Source organism: Prinia subflava, chromosome 5, assembly GCF_021018805.1.
Source record: "Prinia subflava isolate CZ2003 ecotype Zambia chromosome 5, Cam_Psub_1.2, whole genome shotgun sequence".
NCBI classification, from domain to species: Eukaryota; Metazoa; Chordata; class Aves; order Passeriformes; family Cisticolidae; genus Prinia; species Prinia subflava.
Genome location: NC_086251.1, coordinates 17,876,542 through 17,895,461, shown reverse-complemented (window position 1 = coordinate 17,895,461; position 18,920 = coordinate 17,876,542). Strand labels below are relative to the sequence as shown.

General features: G+C 40.8%; 1 protein-coding gene across 5 annotated transcripts in view; it reads right to left on the bottom strand.

Moving 5' to 3' along the window:
* CHID1 (chitinase domain containing 1) overlaps window positions 1-16,239 on the bottom strand; it is a 101,180-nt gene extending 84,941 nt beyond the window's left edge. Inside the window, exons 1-9 of one of the 5 annotated variants that reach the window (XM_063398229.1) lie at window positions 16,166-16,239; window positions 15,059-15,112; window positions 14,226-14,298; window positions 12,875-13,041; window positions 11,545-11,694; window positions 10,080-10,212; window positions 9,090-9,134; window positions 7,652-7,758; window positions 6,737-6,798 (exon numbers count right to left, since the gene is read on the bottom strand). In XM_063398229.1, coding sequence (XP_063254299.1) covers window positions 6,737-6,798; window positions 7,652-7,758; window positions 9,090-9,134; window positions 10,080-10,212; window positions 11,545-11,694; window positions 12,875-13,000 — 623 coding nt within the window. In that variant the 5' untranslated portion in view covers window positions 13,001-13,041; window positions 14,226-14,298; window positions 15,059-15,112; window positions 16,166-16,239. Of the gene's footprint in view, window positions 1-6,736; window positions 6,799-7,651; window positions 7,759-9,089; window positions 9,135-10,079; window positions 10,213-11,544; window positions 11,695-12,874; window positions 13,042-14,225; window positions 14,299-15,058; window positions 15,113-16,165 lie in introns of those variants that run through there. The other 4 variants (XM_063398230.1, XM_063398231.1, XM_063398232.1 and 1 more) reach the window with 4 other exon arrangements.
* Window positions 16,240-18,920: the final 2,681 nt, after the last annotated feature.

Here is an 18,920-nt window from a genome sequence, read left to right as displayed (position 1 = left end):
TAAACATAGGACAGAGATTTGTGGTCTGAAAAAGGGGTGGGAATGCAATTTGGATTTTTGGTGCACTTGGGACTCTAAAACAGGCTACATCTCAACAGCTACTTCCTACCCTCCCGCCACAAAATTCAATCAGTATTGATCTGGCTGAAAAATAATTACCTTCAACTTGAAGGAGGTCAAGAAGAAAAAGGACAGCTGGACAATTGCAGATTTTTGCTCTAGAAAGAAACCTAGATTAATATCTATTCACTAACCTGTCAAGCTAGGGTTCTGGGCCCTGAAAACCTTCTGGCAAATCAGGCAGGATTAATGGCTAAAGACTTAATTTAGGCTCACTTCCATGTGCTGGCCAAGACAGATGTAGTAAATCAAATGTGCACTCTTCCCTTTCCTCCGAAGAGCAATAGCAGAATGTTCATTTATTGTGCTATAAATTAAAACTTTAGTGTGTCCCAACAGTGTTTTACAGTGTTTTAAACACTATATTCTCCAGTGTTACCACTGGCAATTTTGAAAGAAAAGCTACTGACATTTTAAACATTGTAATGAGGTACAGGAAAGTAGGAATAGGATCAATCTTCCTAAAAAAGCTTCATTAAATATTTACCAGACACTTCACTGTAGTCAAGTTTAACTTCAGAGCAGCTACTGAAATATTGGCAGCTTTAAGATTCTACCTTGAGCTAAATTAGGTCTACTTCATTCGTCCTGTTTCAGGCCTTCTCTTATCACTACTATTTGGGAGGTCAGTTTTCCAAGTGTTTATGATTTCAAAGTACCTTGTCCCCTCTCAAGTATGCAGCTCTCCAAATTTTCATCACCCATAGTTTGTGGCAAGCTTATTTTTCCAAAATCACTTTTTCCAGCATTGCTAGTCTACTGCATTTTGGACACCTGGTAAAACAGTTTACTTGAGTGCACAAGAGTGGCATGTCAATGCATGTGAAAGGCCTTGCAGAAGATATGAAAGGTTTTTGTACCCTTCCCTTCAGTTACACCACCCTTCAAAGCTCTGCAGCTTTCCAACTTCAGCCACCTTTCTGCACATATTGGGAGTCACTGCTCCCTAAAATTTATGCCTTGTCAAGAAAATTGGACAAAATAAAGCTGTCTGCTTGAAGAAGAAATTGCCCTTTTCTGCCATTTCACTGCCTAGTTAATACCAAGAAACTGGAGTGAATTATGGCAAATCTTTGATTAATAGATTAATTTTTCAGGGACTAAAATGAAGAATACAACTACAAGAAGAGTTTTTCCCCTATACTCCAACCAACATTAATAAGATGCCTGAAGGTCATCTTCTGCATAGAGTGACAAAAAAATCCCGTTTTTCAGATTGATTCTGTGTGATGGCAGTGCCATCTGTCAAGTCATGCTGGACTGATCAGAATATTGGGTGCATTTTTATGTAGCCTGTGAGAGTATTATATTGTGTCTTTTTCACAACATATCCAGATCTCTGGAGAAAAATAAACTCACCCAGTAAACCCAAAATTGAGATTAGTAAGTGAAGACAGCTTGCCTAGCTATTAACTAAATAAGCAGGAGAACCTTTGCTTGCTCAGGTCTCTCAATATTTCTGCCATGCACATCTCTAAACTTAAATGCCATGGGATGAATAACTTGGAATATTTTATTGCAAAGTGGGGTAAGAAAGTTTCAGAAAAAAAAAAGTTCTTTAAGAAGTGGGTTTAAACTATAAGACGCAGCAAAACAGATTAGAATTGAGGTATCATCTGCATAGGACATCTCAGCTCATTTAGATTTCTAGTAGGAGACTACTTTCCTATGTGTTAAGGTAAAAGGTAGGCAGCTGAACCCTTTTTCACTGTGCTATGACTGCTAGCCTGAAAGGAAGCAGCATCAGTAGATGTAGTCTTTCTTCTCCCATTAAATTTGATGCCACTGTGATTTGTATATTGATAATTCTATTCCCAGAAAACACAGGGAAGAAGTAGGTACCAGTGGTACAGAGGGTACTTCAAAGTATCTGTAGTAGACATCTGCAAGAGCCTGAAATGGTCAGTATAAAGCCCCCAAAACAGGTCCATGTACATGTATCAAAGCATTTCAGGTTCTTCAGATGGAAAAGGTGTTATTTCCAAAATTAAGAACCTAAATAGAAGACCCTAATGCCATTTTATACGTGTGAAAGTATACGAAGCATGCATATGGCATTGCTGTGTAAGACTCAAGGCACCAAGGCTCCTACATGAACAGCCAGGGGAGAGGCTGCTCAGGATACCTAACATCAAAGCAGGCAGATACAGTCAGGCACACAATTCTCTTATAAAAACTGATAGTGTTGATAAATCAACATTTAATGAATATGCAAAATAAAGCAGCACAAAGTATTTCTATAATTTAAGACTTTGGTCTGCAAATTATTACAGAAAAATTCTATAACCCCAAACCAGAATGGTTGAAAAATTTTTTGTTCTTGAGGAAACCCAAAATAGTTTGAGTTAGTTCTGCTTAACAAGACATAAAACAGAAGATATTTAGTGACCCTGAAACCACAGAATTTCATGTCTTAATGGACACCAGCAACATAACTTCTTTGTTTCATCTTAGTTTCACCATTTCACCTCATCTGTGATACCAGCTGGAATAAACAGGAAACTGAAGACTCTTCTTAGATAACTCCTTGGGCCTCGAAGGAAAAATTTTCACTCATTTCTAAAGTTGACTTAAGTCCCCCCAAAAAAGAAAGCTTTTCTAGAAACATGCAAAGGGCTGAGAGAGAAGTGTCTAAGTTTATCTAATTTTAAAAATGCTCGGTGTTCACAGGTTCTTAGAGTCTGGTCACAGGATTTATGTGTTACTGGAGAGCTAGCACTGTTACCCTGCTACATGAAGATTCTTACATAATTTAATCATCACAAAGTTTTTAGGCAATTTTTAAGCCCCAATATCAAGGGAGAGCATGTGTTATGAAAATGCCCATCCAATACCAGGTTCAGGTATTGAAAAGAGGTATCTCATGGGGACACTTGCTCAGCTGAGGTCAACTGAGAAGAGACCTTCAGCTGCAATTAATCCAGCTTTCTGATATATGAAGTAGTTTTTAAATCATAGGCCAGTTTATTGGTGAGTTAGGACACTAATTTGCAGGGTTTCAGATTCTTTTGCAGACTCACCTGCTTCTGGCTGTACTCTACTAGAAAGTATCACTGCACATTGCCTTTACAGAGTGGATGCTGATTTCGTAGCTGAAACATTGTATCAGGGGCAAATGCTACAAAAGCAAATCCCCCTGTTGTCATTTGAAGCCGGATAAAGAAACCTGTGTTGTAACAAGTGTTCCTGCACCACTACAGCAGCCCATTGGATGGGATCACTGATCTTTTCCATAACAGAGTTAAAAACATCACAGGAATCATTTCCATATCTTTCCCCTTAACACAGATATATGAAATAGATAGAATAAATGAGTGCCATTTATTAATTTAATAGCTAGATGTGCACTTAATTTAGGTTTTGAAAAATGAAAACCATAATGATTCTCTGTGAAATATTTTCCCTAGATCGACACCACTGCTCTAACACAGCATAAAGCAAGCTGACAGTTGCAGTGCATACCCATACATTTTTATGTGTTGAATTTCACTAACCTGTTGCTAAATGCTTATGTGAGATTATTCCTTGTATGTCAGGAAAAAAAGGGATTTTTTAAATTTTATTTTTAAATTAAAACACGTTCACATTAAATAACATGAATAAACTGTATTAGCTATGCAGGTCTCCTTGTATAGTCAGACAGCTCTGAAAGTAGCTTGAAGGCAAAATATCTCCTGTTCCCAGGAGCATCATCATGATTTTTGTCCCTTCAACTAGAAGCAGGTTAAGCTACTTCCAGGCATTTGACCTTGAAGGATCTGAACCAGGAAAGCCTACACTGCACCTAGCAGTTACAACAGATGCTTTATTTGGAGCATGCACAAATACCATCCTACAAACACTTCACCTCTCCAAAGGCTCTGTGCTGACATCTCCTGCGAACTAATCCCCACCCTTCCAAGGTTAAGAACATGAGTTACTACCGCTGTTTGCCACTTTGGAAAGACACAAACTGAGGAAAGATCAGGTGTGACTCACGTTACAACACTGCCACACTGTGGGCTAAAAGAGGCATTGCGCTGCTCCAACTCGTCTTACAGGAACAAGCCAGAAAAAACGCTGCTCTGCTACTCAAAATGAAATTACCTGATCCCAAAGTAACAGCACTCAAAGTGCACTAAAAATACAGGCCAAGGTAATAAATTCACTTAATTTTTCCCGTTAAGATCTGTTCTAAGAAGCTGTTCCCTCCAAAAACCATTATTACAGAAAACTCCTGGGGCACTGGATAGCCAAGCCATCAAGCTTCAAAGCCTGTGGTAAGAAAACACACTTAATCTCAAAATGAAGACACCAGTCCCACAACTTAGAAGCATCATGAGACAAAATTTTCATGTAGTGACGTGAGTCTCCTACACTCACAAAACAACTGTAACTGCACACTGAGCCCAGCTTCAGCTTTCTGTCTCAACTGGCATCATTCAGAATGCTGCAAGCCCAACCCAAGGCACCGTGCAACTTAAACACTCTAATCATTTCCAGGGACATGGCAATAAAAGGAGGAAAAAACCACTAGTGAGTTTGTAATGAAGCACTTAGATCAGTCTTGAAATGAAAGAAAACCTGCAGTTCCTAACTTTTATTTCCCTTTATGCTTTTGTGACAAACCATCTCACATTTAAGTTAGGATAATCCTGAAGTGTTGTTCACAGTGGCCACATACGATTACACATTCTGGCTCAGAGAAAAGGATCCAGTTACCATTACACAGTGTGAGAATAAACCTTTCCTTTTCAGAAGTTATGGAAAATACTACCCACTCCTTTCTATCAGTAACAGACAGACAGTGAATGGAAGCGGTGCTTCACCTAAATAACACTCAGGTAACTGAAGGCTGAGGCAACTAAACAACATCTTGTCTAGTACAAACACTGTTTCTCGTGGAGTCCTTCTGGACAGAATGTCCAGCACACAGTTAGATAAACTGTGCTGTGCAAAGGGCCCTGGGGGTCCTGGTCTGTGGGAAGCTGGATGTGAGCCAGCAGTGCCCTGCAGCCAGGAGGGCCAGCCCTGTCCTGGGGGGCCACCAGGCACAGCGTCACAGCCGGGCAAGGGAGGGGATTGTCCCCTGTGCTCTGAGCTGGGGCAGCCTCACCTCCAGTGCTGGGGCAGCTCTGGGTGCCACAACACAAAAATGACATGAAGCTGTTAGAGAGGGTCCAAAGGAGGCCATGAGGATGGGGAAGGGCCTTGAGGGGAAGCCATGAGAGGAGTGGCTGAGGGCACTTGGGCTGTGACAGTTCAGGAAGCCTTTGGACAACACACTTGGGAACGTGGCTTAACTCTTGGGGATGGTGCTGGGCAGGGACAGGAGCTGGACTTGGTGATCCTTGTGGATCCCTTCCAACTCAGCTGATTCTGTGATTATGTGAAACAACACTGTTTTAAACCAAAACTGTTTTAAACCAACATTACTCTTGGCAGAGAGCAGTATTTTTACCACATCACAAATAAACTCACACTGGAGCTAATAGAAAAGTATGCTTTGCTCATGTGTTTCAATTACAATACAACACTTTCATGCCAGTGTGTTTAAAATTATCTTCAGTAAGTCTTACAATGACAATTAAATAGTCTTATATCTATGTTAACTAACAGGAAAACTATTGATTTTACTTAAATACTGTAAGCACAGTAAACAAAATGACCACTGCCACCCAATTCTGACTGGCAATTACTAATTGCTTCAGTCACCTTCTCGGCTACCTTATTAAGACACTGCACTAGGTTCAGAGCTCAGGATACAGATAAGCTCTTAGGAACAACTGGCAAGTGACCTAATGATAAGAAAGAGCATATAGCTAAAGGATTACTCATTGAAGGGCAATTGATGGAGCCCTTTACAAAGCTAAAAAGATTCTGCAGTTTCAATTTTTTGTTCCCAGGTATTAATTTTATAGGGAAAAGGTAGGACTGTTAATAGTACACTCGGTTCATGAAGTAACTAATATATGCCATCAGTCAGCAACATTTGTTCTAACCAGAATAACCTGATATAAACATTTTTTGAAAGGTAAAAGCATAATGAACTCTGCATTCTGTGCAGCTTTCTTGAAGGTATTATCCCCCAGACATTTTAGGCAGCAGAAATCTGTAAGAAACGTGCTTTAGAGAAATGGATGCCTGAATTTCCTGAGAAACTAACACAAATCTTCAGATTCCTGCACTGAATCATTAATTTCACCACCATATTCTGCCTTTCCCTCATGAAGCAGAAGTTTGACATCTGCCTTAGCTCTTGAAAGTATCCCATTGTTCCAAGGCTCACCAGTAACCTAAAGCAGACAATGTTATGATAAAGGCCAGTGCCAACACGGGAGTGAGTGTGCAACCGAGGTACCCTCTACAGCCTCGTACATCGTGCAAAACTAAGTATGAAAGACTGACGTGGCCTAAGTGGCCAAACCCACTGTGAAGATTATTAGCTAATCTTTGATCTCATGTGGAGTGAGGTAAACCCTTCTACTTCATTGTAAGACAAGCAGAACAACATTTAGTTGTTCTAGAATTTAGTGTATTTATTTATAAAGACATATTCAAATCAACATGGATAAATTAAAAGGACGCTTTAAAGGAGCTGATTTTTAGGAATTGCATCCTAGAGATTTATACTCACGTTTGCTTTTGATTTCCCAGCTGACTCCAAACTTCAACTACAAAACCATCAAAATTTTCATTCTAAATGAAGAGAATTGTCAAAAACACCCAGTTAATGATCATGCAGTTATTCTCCTTGTACTATTACAGATTGAATATACAGATAATTTTCTTACACCAGATTCATCTTCAACACAGCATTTCATGGAGAGGTCCAAGAGAAACTTAAATAATTTAACAAACACAAACAAGCAAAAGTTGAAAATCTCTGTTAGTTATCCATGATATCTACTCTTATAGAATAAACCAATATTGTATTAGGAAAGTTCAGACACTAATGAAAGGTGGTTGTCAAGCTAATAATTTGACACACTTTTACTTGTATATCAGGGAAAGTTTCTTAACATTTTGAGGAAACTGGTTGATCAGACCTGACCAAAACTGTTCAGTAACACAGCAAGTGATTCTTGGTATTAAAAGTGGCTCCTTAGTTTTACCACACTGAGCCTGAATGTATTCCTGTACAGAAAACAGCACTCATTGCACTCATGACCCTTTTTCTGCCTATAAGAAAATACTACTGAGCAGTTTAGCCACAGCTCAATAATTACATTTTTAATAGAAATGTAGAAGAAACTCAAAGCAGGCAAAAATCACAAGTACAGCTTCCAATGACAACAAGGTTATGTTGATCAGACTGATGTAGTCTCACATGAGACTCGTAGTCACCTGCACTTAGGTGTTGCAACATTTCATATTTTACAGGAACTGGACAAATACTAAGATTCATTGTTAAAAACCCTGCCTCATTATTGTTTTGAGCAAATTTTATTCTGTAGAATACAAAATCAAGAGAAATGAGAAAACATCTATTACAAAAGGAATCAAGTATCATCTCACACTATTTTATAAGCATCATAAATAGTTTTTTTACCTTTGCTAGCAGAACCATGTTCTTGGAAAGCTCCTCTATCTCATCTTCACTGCCAAAAACACTCTCAAAGTCTTGGTAAGTCCAGCCATCAAACAAAATTCGAGGCACTACCAGGCAAAGTTGTCAATCAGTAGTGAAAATTAACAATTTAATATCTACACTGGAATGTTTCTGCAGAAATAGAATACAGCAGATAGAAGTAGAGATGCTACTAAAAATCATATCCCATGACTGAGATCATTGCTTTTTCACTCTGACCAACTTCAGCAGAATAGATAAAATGACACTGTAGAATATTCTTCATTTTAAGTTTAGTTAATGATCAGCACTGACACAAGTTTTAAGAGAAGATACCTTCATTTGATTGAATCATCTTAATTGAACTTCCACTTAGGCCTCAAGTAGAGTCCTAAACCAGCAACTCAAGATACCAATCTTTAAGTTGTGCATCTCTTCTACCACAATAATGAGGTAGAAAAGTTCACCTCAAACTCCAATTTACTCAATACACAGCCCTATATTACTTCACTCTTCTACTCAACTCAAGGCCCTAAGACAAATTTTTACTTACGGAAAAAAAAGTTTACTTGATCTTGTGTAATATCTTTTTCTAAAAACACAAAACACTAAAAACATAGACAGGAAAACTGCTGTTGGAACAGGTGACAATCAGGCCCACAGGAAAAGGCAATGGACTTTATGGAGCTATGTCTAAGCCCCTCCTAACTACCATAGTTGTAAAAGAGTGCTTTAGAAGAGTATAGATAGATTTCAAAGGCTTCATCCTCTGGCAGCTGAAGTACATTAAAATGTCTGACTGAGCATTCAGTTTTTCTAATTCATTTCAAATTTCATACTCCCTTCTGAATCAAGAAGCATTTCACAGTTCCACGGCTATTCTTGCTATAGACAAATGTAAGAAGTCTAGCACAGCAGAATCTCCCCAGCAGTGTTTGCCATTTTCCCTAGAGACACACACTGCAGCACATCCCATGAGTTCCCAGCTTCAAGGGGAGGAGAGACAAAGCAGGACTTTTCTACTGTCATGCAGGAAAGCCTGACTGACTGACTCAGATTTGGGTTGGTTTTTTTTTCTTTTTAACTTCACAGAACCCCAAGCAACAAGTATGAAGACTTCTTTCCCCAGGGAGGCACACAGTGTTACATACCAGTATCCCTCCAGGGGGGGCACTGTAACCCAGGATTTATTCAGGGATAAGAAGCTAAGGCAAAACATAAAGGCATCAAGAGGGTCAACACTTCAGTTACTTAACCATCTACAGTTAACTGCTTTAATTTTTGTTCTTAGACATCTTCTTTACACAGCTGTGCTAAGGTAATCTTCCTTCCTCCTATACAGACCTGGAAGAAAGCCTTCCTTTCCTCTCCTAGCAGCTAAAGAAGATAAAAAGCAAGCAAACATAAACCAGAGGCTCACCTATTTTGATGTTTTTGGAGGTTTTCCTCACATCTTTCATCCAGCCTGTCAAACAGTATCAAGTAAGAGAGCTGATAAAATATAAATGATGTTGACAATGACAACATATTTTCAAGCATTCTTCAAATGATGCAGCGTAGTTTCATGATACACATCTTCCTGCCACAGACTAGCAGCTCATACTCCACCCAGACAGAATATCCTGGGATGCAGAGAATCTGAAGCCATGAACCTGCCCCACAGCATTCACTGCAGCCTTACAACAGTCCCTACGCAGCCCCTCCCTGCTGGGTTCTGCCTCACTACGGAAGCTGCCCCAGCGCCTAAACAGAACAACACTTCTGCAGACACCAGGCATCACCTGGGAGGAATGTTTGACTTTTTCAGATGGTTCTTTAAAGTGTCCCATCCACTCCACATGGCAGTCACGGCACTAGGATGAATTTGTTAGTAGGCACTAACACGGTAAGAATTACAGCTATTTCAAATGAAATTTCATCTTCAATTAACTTTGAAACCATGAACTAGTACATACTAGCTGAAATTTAAACTTGCTGCCACTTTCCTTGCAATGAAGGGAAAAAAATCTCTTCAAATTAAATTTATCTTCCCTTTCTAAAACAAATTTGCCTGAAGGTTTTTGTAAAGAAAAAAAACCCAAACCCACAACAGGTAAACAACTGCACAGTGCAACACCAAAGACTGGTTTTCCCTGTACAGGTTCTTTGCCCTTTCCTTTTTAAGAGGGGCTTTGTGGACAGCATGGAGGAAAAGCCAATCTTCCTACTTACATTTTTGACAAATACACTATGTACACATGTGAAAGCAGGTGGGGACAGAAAGAAGTTCACTCTGAAGGAAACCCAGAAAAATGGAATGGATGAAACTGCTTCACCATGAGGCAGAGCCAGCAAAACCCATCTAGTACACCAAAGCTACCTAGTCCACAACAATATTGCAATTCATATTCAAAGAAAAAGAAATTAACACCTTGATCAGCATCGTGGAGCCCAGTGAACTGGAACCTTTCCTTCCCTCTCCTTTTCACTTGTAACCAAACTGGGGAGATTAGTGTAAACTTGTTTCCAAATACTTTAGCAATGTCATAGCCATGGTTGTTCCACTTGAAAAACAAAGGAGAGAAAAAAAAAATGAAAGACTCAGAAGCAAGATATACAGCTCACTTCACTTTTGACCAATTTAAACTCTTTACCAGAAATATAATCATCATACCAATTCATTCATTTGAGGAAACCTTCTGGGATATTGCTTTCATTTAAATAAGAAAGTACTCTGGAAGCTCTGATAGCTACATGAAAGGCAATCTTCAAGTTGTGCTAATTCACCTACAGCAACTTGCTTGTAGATTCCCACACAGTTTTATAGACTCTGAATTTATGTTCAAGAAAACTTGAGAAAGGTGAAAATTTATAGGGCACCCATTTGTCTTTTGAGCAGTGTAACACAAAAACAAGTGAAAAAGTGTCCTCTAAAAAAGAAGAAATGTTATCATTCAAGAAAAAAATGCTTTAAAGGAGACAGGATAGCAAAAGACATCAGTTTTACGGCAGCATACAATTGTTACTGTTGATTTAGCAGGTTCGAGTTGCAGCCCTCCTGTTCTGACTTCTCTGCAACTTCACCTGAGTCACCACTGACAGGAGAATACTCTCATCCCTGTTAAAACCAGCATTAAGGCAGCTTCCCTGCCTGACCATCCAGGAGCCACTCTGGCAGTCACACTCCCACCACTCCAAGCTGTAACTGGTGAGGGTGACTCCAGTGACCCCACGGGTGCCCCTCCTGGCCCCCTGCCCACCCCACACACACTCAGACAGGGTTTCCTTAGCAGCTCAGCCCTGGCTTTCCCACGGCAGTGTCTCAGACATGTGGATCTTTAAAGCAATTTAATCATGGGGCAGTAACACACAAACAGCTCGAGCTGGTGCCTCTAGGGAGGGACTCTCAACAGAGGAATCCCCAGGCTTTGTACCCTCCATGCCTGTGATAGTCTGGGGTCTTTCTGCTGAGCCCCTGGCTCCTGCTGTGTCCCAGTGTCCGGTCCCCTGGCCAGTGCCACAGGTCCCTGTGCCCTTTGCTGTCTGAAGAGTGAGCACCAGGGCACGTTCCCTTGCCTGGGACTCCCACCCAGGCCCAACCTGCAGCTCCCACTGCAGCTGCACACCCAGTGCCTGCTCTAAGTGTATTGCCCAGCACCAGGGAGAAGAAAAACAATGTGACCTAGACAGCCTCCAAGAGAAATGAGAGAACAGGGTTTGAGACCACCTGAACCCCAAGTCAAGTGTCAAATACTTCTCTGGCTATTTGACTGTATTTGACCAGCAGCCTCCATTAACATAAAAATACTTTTAGAGCAGGGATGCAGACTTGCAGTTTAGCACAGTCTGCTGCATATTCATTCAAAGCACAAATTTTATTCATTTTATCAACTTACAGGAGTAATATATCCCAGAACATCTCCTGAGAAATGTCGTTCCTTCACGTTCTTGGAGCAATAACTTTTATGTTCCAGTATAATATCCTTGGCTTTTGGATCCACAACTACCAATCCCCGGTCCTGAACACTTTTATCAGAATGCAGCTTCTGTGGAAAGAAGACAGTTATTAGAACAAGCTATATGAAACAGCCACTTTCAATGGCAGCAGACTTTAAAAACAACAGCAAAACAAATCACTTCATTAAACTCTGAGCACTCCTTTTAAATGATGCAGAGCACTTTGATTTGGAACTGAAACACACAAGTCCTCAGAAATGATTTGTCATCATCAAAGCCTTGTTTGGAAGATAAAAAGCAGATAAACAAAAACCCAAACCTAAGACATTATAACAGTAAAGAACATAATTTATGACAGCTGGTGGTGCTCTGTTTTCTAGTCAGTACTTTCTGTCATGTTACCCCAAAAATAACAAAAAGGGGTTAGGAGTTCTTAACCACGAATTAGAAGACAGCTTTTAAACTGGATATATTTTAGTCTGAGAATGCTGCATTGTGGTTACTCAAGGTCAAGATTTTAAACACTCTTCTTTAGGGAAGATGCTTCAACTGACCCAGCAGATAAAAACAGAATGAGAAGATCTAATAAGAAGTGCATGGTGGGTATGTAGAAGCCATCTATTGATTCAGTGTAAGGAATTTAGGGATATGGCCTGCCTTAACACTTTCTATTACCCTCACTACCTGCAGATGAGATTTGGTTCCTGGTAGATGTTGAGCAAGTAAAACAAACAGTGACAGATGTATATATGCATAATGACAGGAAACAATAACATGCTCAGCAAGTGATGAAAGACTTCATCAGCATGCTGGCTCTGCTTGCTCTGATTATTGTGGGCCTCTGAATCATTCCTGCCTGCAAAAGAACTACTGGTTAGAAGGCTCTTCAAACTCTTTCAAAAGGGTACAGCCTTCCCACTGGCAGGGCTCCATTCCACCAGTAAATGACCTAGAGCTCTTGGCCCAAACTACTGTTCCCCACCCTGTTTTCCAAAGGGATGGAAGGGTGTTCCCCGAGGGGACAAAAACTTCCTGCTTCTGCAACTTGCAGAGAGGATAAAGCTCCAGAAGTCTACATCATATGTTTCAAGAAGTGAACTATTTGTGACACACAGCAAAGCTGAAGGAAAGGACAGTTTCAAGTTTTATCTGTGAGTATAGGCTTCAGCGGAAACGCATTAACACTGTTTTACAGAGGCAGAGGCCATTTACCAAAGTTCAATTAGTTCACTGCACATGTTAGATAAGAATTTCAGTTATTTCCTTTACCTTTTCCTCCAGTTTTTTTGTAGCACCTTTCTTTGCATCTGTTTTTGACAGGGTACCTTCAGCTAGCCAGCATATCACGGCCAGAGAAAGTGAAGCACAGAGAAGCCTCATGGTTTTTTTCCCCATATCAAGTTTCTCTTCTCCTTAAAACATAAGGGTTCAAATCTCTGTAAACAGAGGAATATAACAGTTTCATTCGCTTTTCTTGTCTAAAACAAGTCAAGAAATTTTATCTTCTCCCATTTAGAATTAGTATTAAGGCAGTACTGAATCAGACTCGTTAAGGGAGTACTTTTAACAGCGCTTTTGCTCTGACAACAAAAGCAGAGCATTGTAAGAGATTATTTTGAGTCTTAAATATCTTTTTTTGTCCTTGTTTTAACAGCTGTACCACAGATGAAGTGGGTTGGACCCTTGCAGCCTCCTTTATAAAGAACCCCCCTAAAGAAGTACAACTGAGATATATGTCCGCTGCACAGAACAATTACTGTACCACCTTACCTGTTCTGGAGCAAATAAGAGATAACATTTTTTTCTGCTCCTACCTAGCCTGGTCAATGTGTCATAAATTAATTAACAGATATGAAGAATTACAGCTATATGCTTACAGCCATGTGCCTTTACTGTAATAGGTGAAACATTTGCTTTCAATTCCTTGCCATGTCACTGATACAGAAATTGAAGAAAAAAAGGAGGGAGAGGGGTGAATGTTCTTTTTGTCTAGAAGAATAACTTTGACTGTTTGTCCTAGCTCCTGATAAAGGAACTGAGAATTAGTAGACAACAGTTTGTTGTGTGTTCATCTATCACACCTTGTATCTGTAGGAAGACTTAAAAAAAAAATCAAATACAGACAGAGTTTGTTTTCCAACCTCTCCCCATTTAAAAGTCACACTGGCTTCCCAGCCTAGCTCCCAGTAGTGAATAAGAAGAAAACAGAAAAAAAAAATTTGGCATTTGGGAACCAGGGCTCTAAATCTGTATCAAGCTGCTTCTCATAAATGAGATCCTGATAGAAAAATAAATAGGTTCTTTCCACTATTTTGAATTTTTGTTGAACTTAAAGAACTATCTTGCTATATTACTCTACCACTCTAGCACTTTGAAGACCTACAAGCTCATTTCTACAAATCATATTTACAATATTTGTTGTACTGGCACTGATGACTGATAACTTTGCTGTTCAAAGTTTGAGTACTTTTTTTCTGTACAAAAAAAAAAACCAGAAACAGGTGAGGGATCCCACAACACCAGACTGAGCCTCTGAGTAATGTGGGAGAAGGAACCTTGAAGCTTCAATGGAAATGTACTCAATGAAACAGACATGCAATCAACAACCCAACAAACTTACTAGTATTTGGATGTGCCTGGCTTAGCTGTGAGATTTTAAAAACCAGAGTTATTTATTGTAGGATTTAGGGATTCTGCAGGAAAAGAGAAGAATATGTGATTAGGCAACAAAGTAGAAGGATGGTGGCAGAAGTACTTGAAAAAAAATGCCAATATCACCAAAGAACATAAAAAATCTCATGTACAAAATTATTTGAAGATTTTAGTCAAGTCTTTTATAAACTGCAAAATAAAAACAGAAAGCCTTCTGCTATTTCTTGGATCCAGAGAGTGTGGAAAAAGCTAAATTGCTATATTGCTTGAAATTCACTATTATGAATATTTAAGGTCTTATGCTTCTACTTTGACTTCAATGTCACTGGTAACCCCCTTGCTTTCCACGTTCTAAGAAATGAGACAAAGCAGGTTGCTTTTGATAGTATCTCCTTTGTTCCATCTAGCTTGGCAAGATCTATAAACTATTGCAGAGAGGGACAATGGAGAGCCCCAACAGTCAATACAGGTCTTAACTATTTGGACAGGATATCAATTCTCCCAGAAGCTCGTATATATCGATTTGGAGGTGTTTGATTTCACTTTCAGAAACAATTAGCAACAGCATCCACTTCCCTGAAAAGAAGATAACATCTAACAGCTGAAGAACAGAAGCTTAAAAAACCATCACTGAACTCTAATTAGACATCAAAATGTGCTCATTTCCTTGACAGGATCGTATCCATCTGTCAATTATTGTTAAGTCAACACCCACTCCTAGATTTATGGGAAGCACTGAGCCTGTGGCAAATTGGTTTCCATAACTGACAATCCACTATCAACTCTTGGATGGACACTTACTTTAATAGTTTGTTCTTTAACAACATCAATGAAAATTATTGATAGACAGCATCACTGTAACACAGAAGACAAATTGGTCAAACTTTAAATGCTCTTTATGGAAAACATAAGCACGCATTTTGCAAGCTTCACAAAACTAAATCCTCATCAAACTTTTCTTCTATGAACTCTGCCATTTTTTAACATTTCTCAAATTAGCTGAACTCAGTAGAACTGTCTGAGCTTGGCACTTTTTGTTTATCTCCTCTATCACTGCAAAATGCAAACAGAATTGAAAACTGCCTCTGTCTGTGTCCTTGTCCAACTGATACTATGGACAATTTAACTTAAAATATCATTTGACAAACTGATCTGAGGTCCAGGTTTCTCTCTTAGCCAGGTCACAAATGTTGCTTAACCCCAGCCTCCACATGAGGTAACATACTTCTGGTCAGCTGTTTTAAATTTATCTTGATTTTTAAAAGTGAGTAAAGCTAGCACAGATTTAGGTTGTCCAAAATAAGCAAGCAAAGAAACTAAATGGATGGGACACAACACTGAGTTAATGTTTGTAGCATATGTATAAAAAAAAAACTAGATTCTAACTACATTTGCAGAAGGAGCCTGCATCACTTAGTAAAGGAAGACCAGGGAGCATACTGCTGATACGCTTTTAAATGAAAGCAATAACAGCTATACTGGGGAGTGAAGAGTGAGAATAAATTCCACGTTAACATTAAACCCTCCCCTCTTGTAAGGTGCTCCACTTTGACGTGGGAATTCCCTCCCACATTCGCCCGGCGCTCGAGATAGCGAAGCTCTCCGGGGAGCCGCACGCGTGCTACGGCACCGGCGCCTCAGCGGCATCAGCGGCATCAGCGGCACCGGCCCTCAGCGACATCAGCGACATCAGCCCACAGCGGCACCGGCCCTCAGCGCCTCAGCGGCAGCCGCACCGCGGCCTCCCCGAGCTCGGAGCCGGCGGGGCTGCCCCGGCCTCCCCCGGCTGCCGCATCAACGCCACCGCGGCACGGCCGGGCCCCCGCCCCGCCGGAGCGCGGCCTCACCCCCGCCCTTTCCCCTCTCCTCCGTCCCTCCCCAGCCCTGCGGCCCGCGGACACCACGTACCGCCCGCCGCCGGCGCGGAAGTGCGGGCGGGCGGCAGCGCCCCGCCCCGCCGGCTCCGGGCAGCGCCGGGGCGGCGGGAGGGCGCCGGGCTGCGCCAACATGGCGGGGCCGCGGCGGCAGCGGCGGCGGCTCCCCGGTGCTCCGGGCCCGGACATCCCGGACAGAGCCCGACTGGGGCGCGGTGCTTGGGGCTCATCAGTAGCTGAAGAAAGGAAATGCTAATGATGGTGTCTAAATTGCCATAAAGAGCCTCTTGGTTTAGCCCAAGCTGTAACAAATCGATACAGCTCCAGGTCTAGCTTGGAGAAGAGGAGGTTCAGGGGTGACCTTATCGCTCACTGTAACTGCCCGACAATAGGCTGTAGCCAGGTTGGGATCCGCCTCTTCTCACAGGCCACCAGCAACTCAAGAGGAAATGGCCTTAAGCTATGTCAAGGGAGGTTCAGGTTGGACATTAGGACAAATTCCTTCACAGAAGGTGATGAGACATAGGGAGGGGCTGTCCAGGTAGGTGGTGGAATCACCTCCCAGGAAGTGTCTAAGAAGAACTTAGAGCCATGGTCTAGTTCACATAGTGATGTTTGATCACAGGTTGGACTCGATGATCTCTGAGGTCTTTTCAAAACAAATTGTTGCTGTGATTCTGAGAAACAGTGTAGGTAAATCAGGAGCTTGGGTTAAAATGCACGCAGTGACCTGGAGGCAAAATGATCCTGTAGGTAAAGCTGTGGAGAGTCTGCAGGCAATACTGCTGACTAGGTGTGCACAAAGGAGGGGTCATACCTCAGAGGGCTTTTAACAGGCTCTAAAATAAAAGATTATGTTTTTAATTGAGTTTTTTATTTTCTTCTGTTTTGACCTTCTATGGTTTGTGTTTTTGCGTGCAGCATGGCTTGTGCTACCACTATTTTTACTGCAGCAGAAGTTTTGGTATAACCCTGTTATTTCACAGGCTGCTTGCAGAGACTACACACCCTATCAAAAGGCTTGATAAAAACCCAAATGTGTTATATCATGATGTAGTGGCAAGGCCAGTGTATCCTAGCAGTGCTCTTCCCAACAGAAGCCTTCCTGTGACCTGTGACCTGCTTTCTGTCTTAGTCACAGTTTGGTGCAACCTTCTAGAAGCTGAACTGGAAGGTTGCCGTATCCTGCTGAACTGCCCTCTTCTTTCATTCCCTCTTGTGTAATGAAGACCTTCATGAGCATTCTTCAGCACTGAAAAGAAAAATGGAAATATTTTTCCTCTGCACAAAAGTCTTGTCAGTGAAGCAGATGCATGATCTTCTGTGCCCAGATCCATCCCAAAATTCTGTAAATTTAGAGTTTCATGATAATGATATTATCCTAACTTTGTGTTTCTAGTAATGAAAGCAGCACATCTGACATTCTGACATGGCAGAATTGCTCTCTGTTAAGGGATAATGGATGTTAGATGTCAAGTACAGAAACATGGTTGTGTATGCATGGTGGAGCCAGCGATTCTGCTTACTCCTGAATTCTTTTTGCTTCCAGTAATGGCTGGAATGATCATGAGGAGCAGAAGAAAACAATAACTGGTGAGACAAATGTGAGAGAAGTAACAAAGGAAAATGAACAGTTCCTTTTTTGTCATTCCCACAACTGGATCCTCACCAGCTGAAAACATTCAGATGAATGGTAATAGTTTTATGAAAGTCAGTGCAAATATCAAAGCCTTTATACCAAAGTTCAATGAAATCCTGAGAAAAACTTAAAGTAACTCCCATATAAAAGGGGAAGGAGGGGGCAAACACTGAAGGTTTGTTGACAAACAAATGTAATGCCAAATGTTATATGTAATAGGAAAATATTTCTTCGTACTAGCTCCCCTTTAATGCTGATTTTACAGTAAATATAAATATCTTAAACAATCATAACATCTTGGGATGGATAGAACCACTTATGTTTGTTTTTAGGCAGCCTGGTGTTTTATAGACATTAGGCTCAAACCAAAATATTTTACAGAATTACCAACTCAGTGTGTTTGCCAAGGGTTGTGCCTGGTGCAAGCTCTGTGCTGAATAACAGCTGAGTTCACATGACAATGTTTCTTTCAGCCAGGATGCATCTGGACACCCTTACACACTCTCTTTCCTCTAGCTACCTATTATTCACATAAAATTTCCAACCTGTCTCTACCAAGACATCTGAAATGCAGTACTAAGTCCTAAGTTCTGAGGCAGTAAGGACAGACATGCCTACACATTTGTCCTGATTGCACAAGCCTTTGTTGAGGCAAAAAGACAGGGAGCAAGGGGAATATAGTGAAAGCCAATCAAAGGGGGTTGACATAAAATAATCAGGGTATGTGCACTGCATACTGAGCCCCTTGAAATGAAACATTTAGCTGGATAGTTACAAAACTAGAAGCATCCACATGTGTTAACCAGTTGGATACTTTCCCAGTTCTCAAGAAGAATTTGCAGCTCATGCTTAGCTTGGTACTGCCACAGCTATTCTGCTGGCAGTGTTTAAGCCACCACTGAAAAGGCAGATGGATACCTGCATGACTTGCAGTATTGACAGGAATACAGCTAGACAGGACTGAAAGACTGAGCCTTTAGGTGTCACTGTGCTCTTAAGAGTAGAAATTAGTTCAACAATTTGGCTAGCTCAAAAAAGATTTTTTTTTCTGATCACAGAAAAAGCCTCATTTGATGACATGGGAAGTTTTCATCTTCAAAGGTGCATGGAAATTATTATTAAGCATTAAAATCTATTTGTAAAGCTGTGA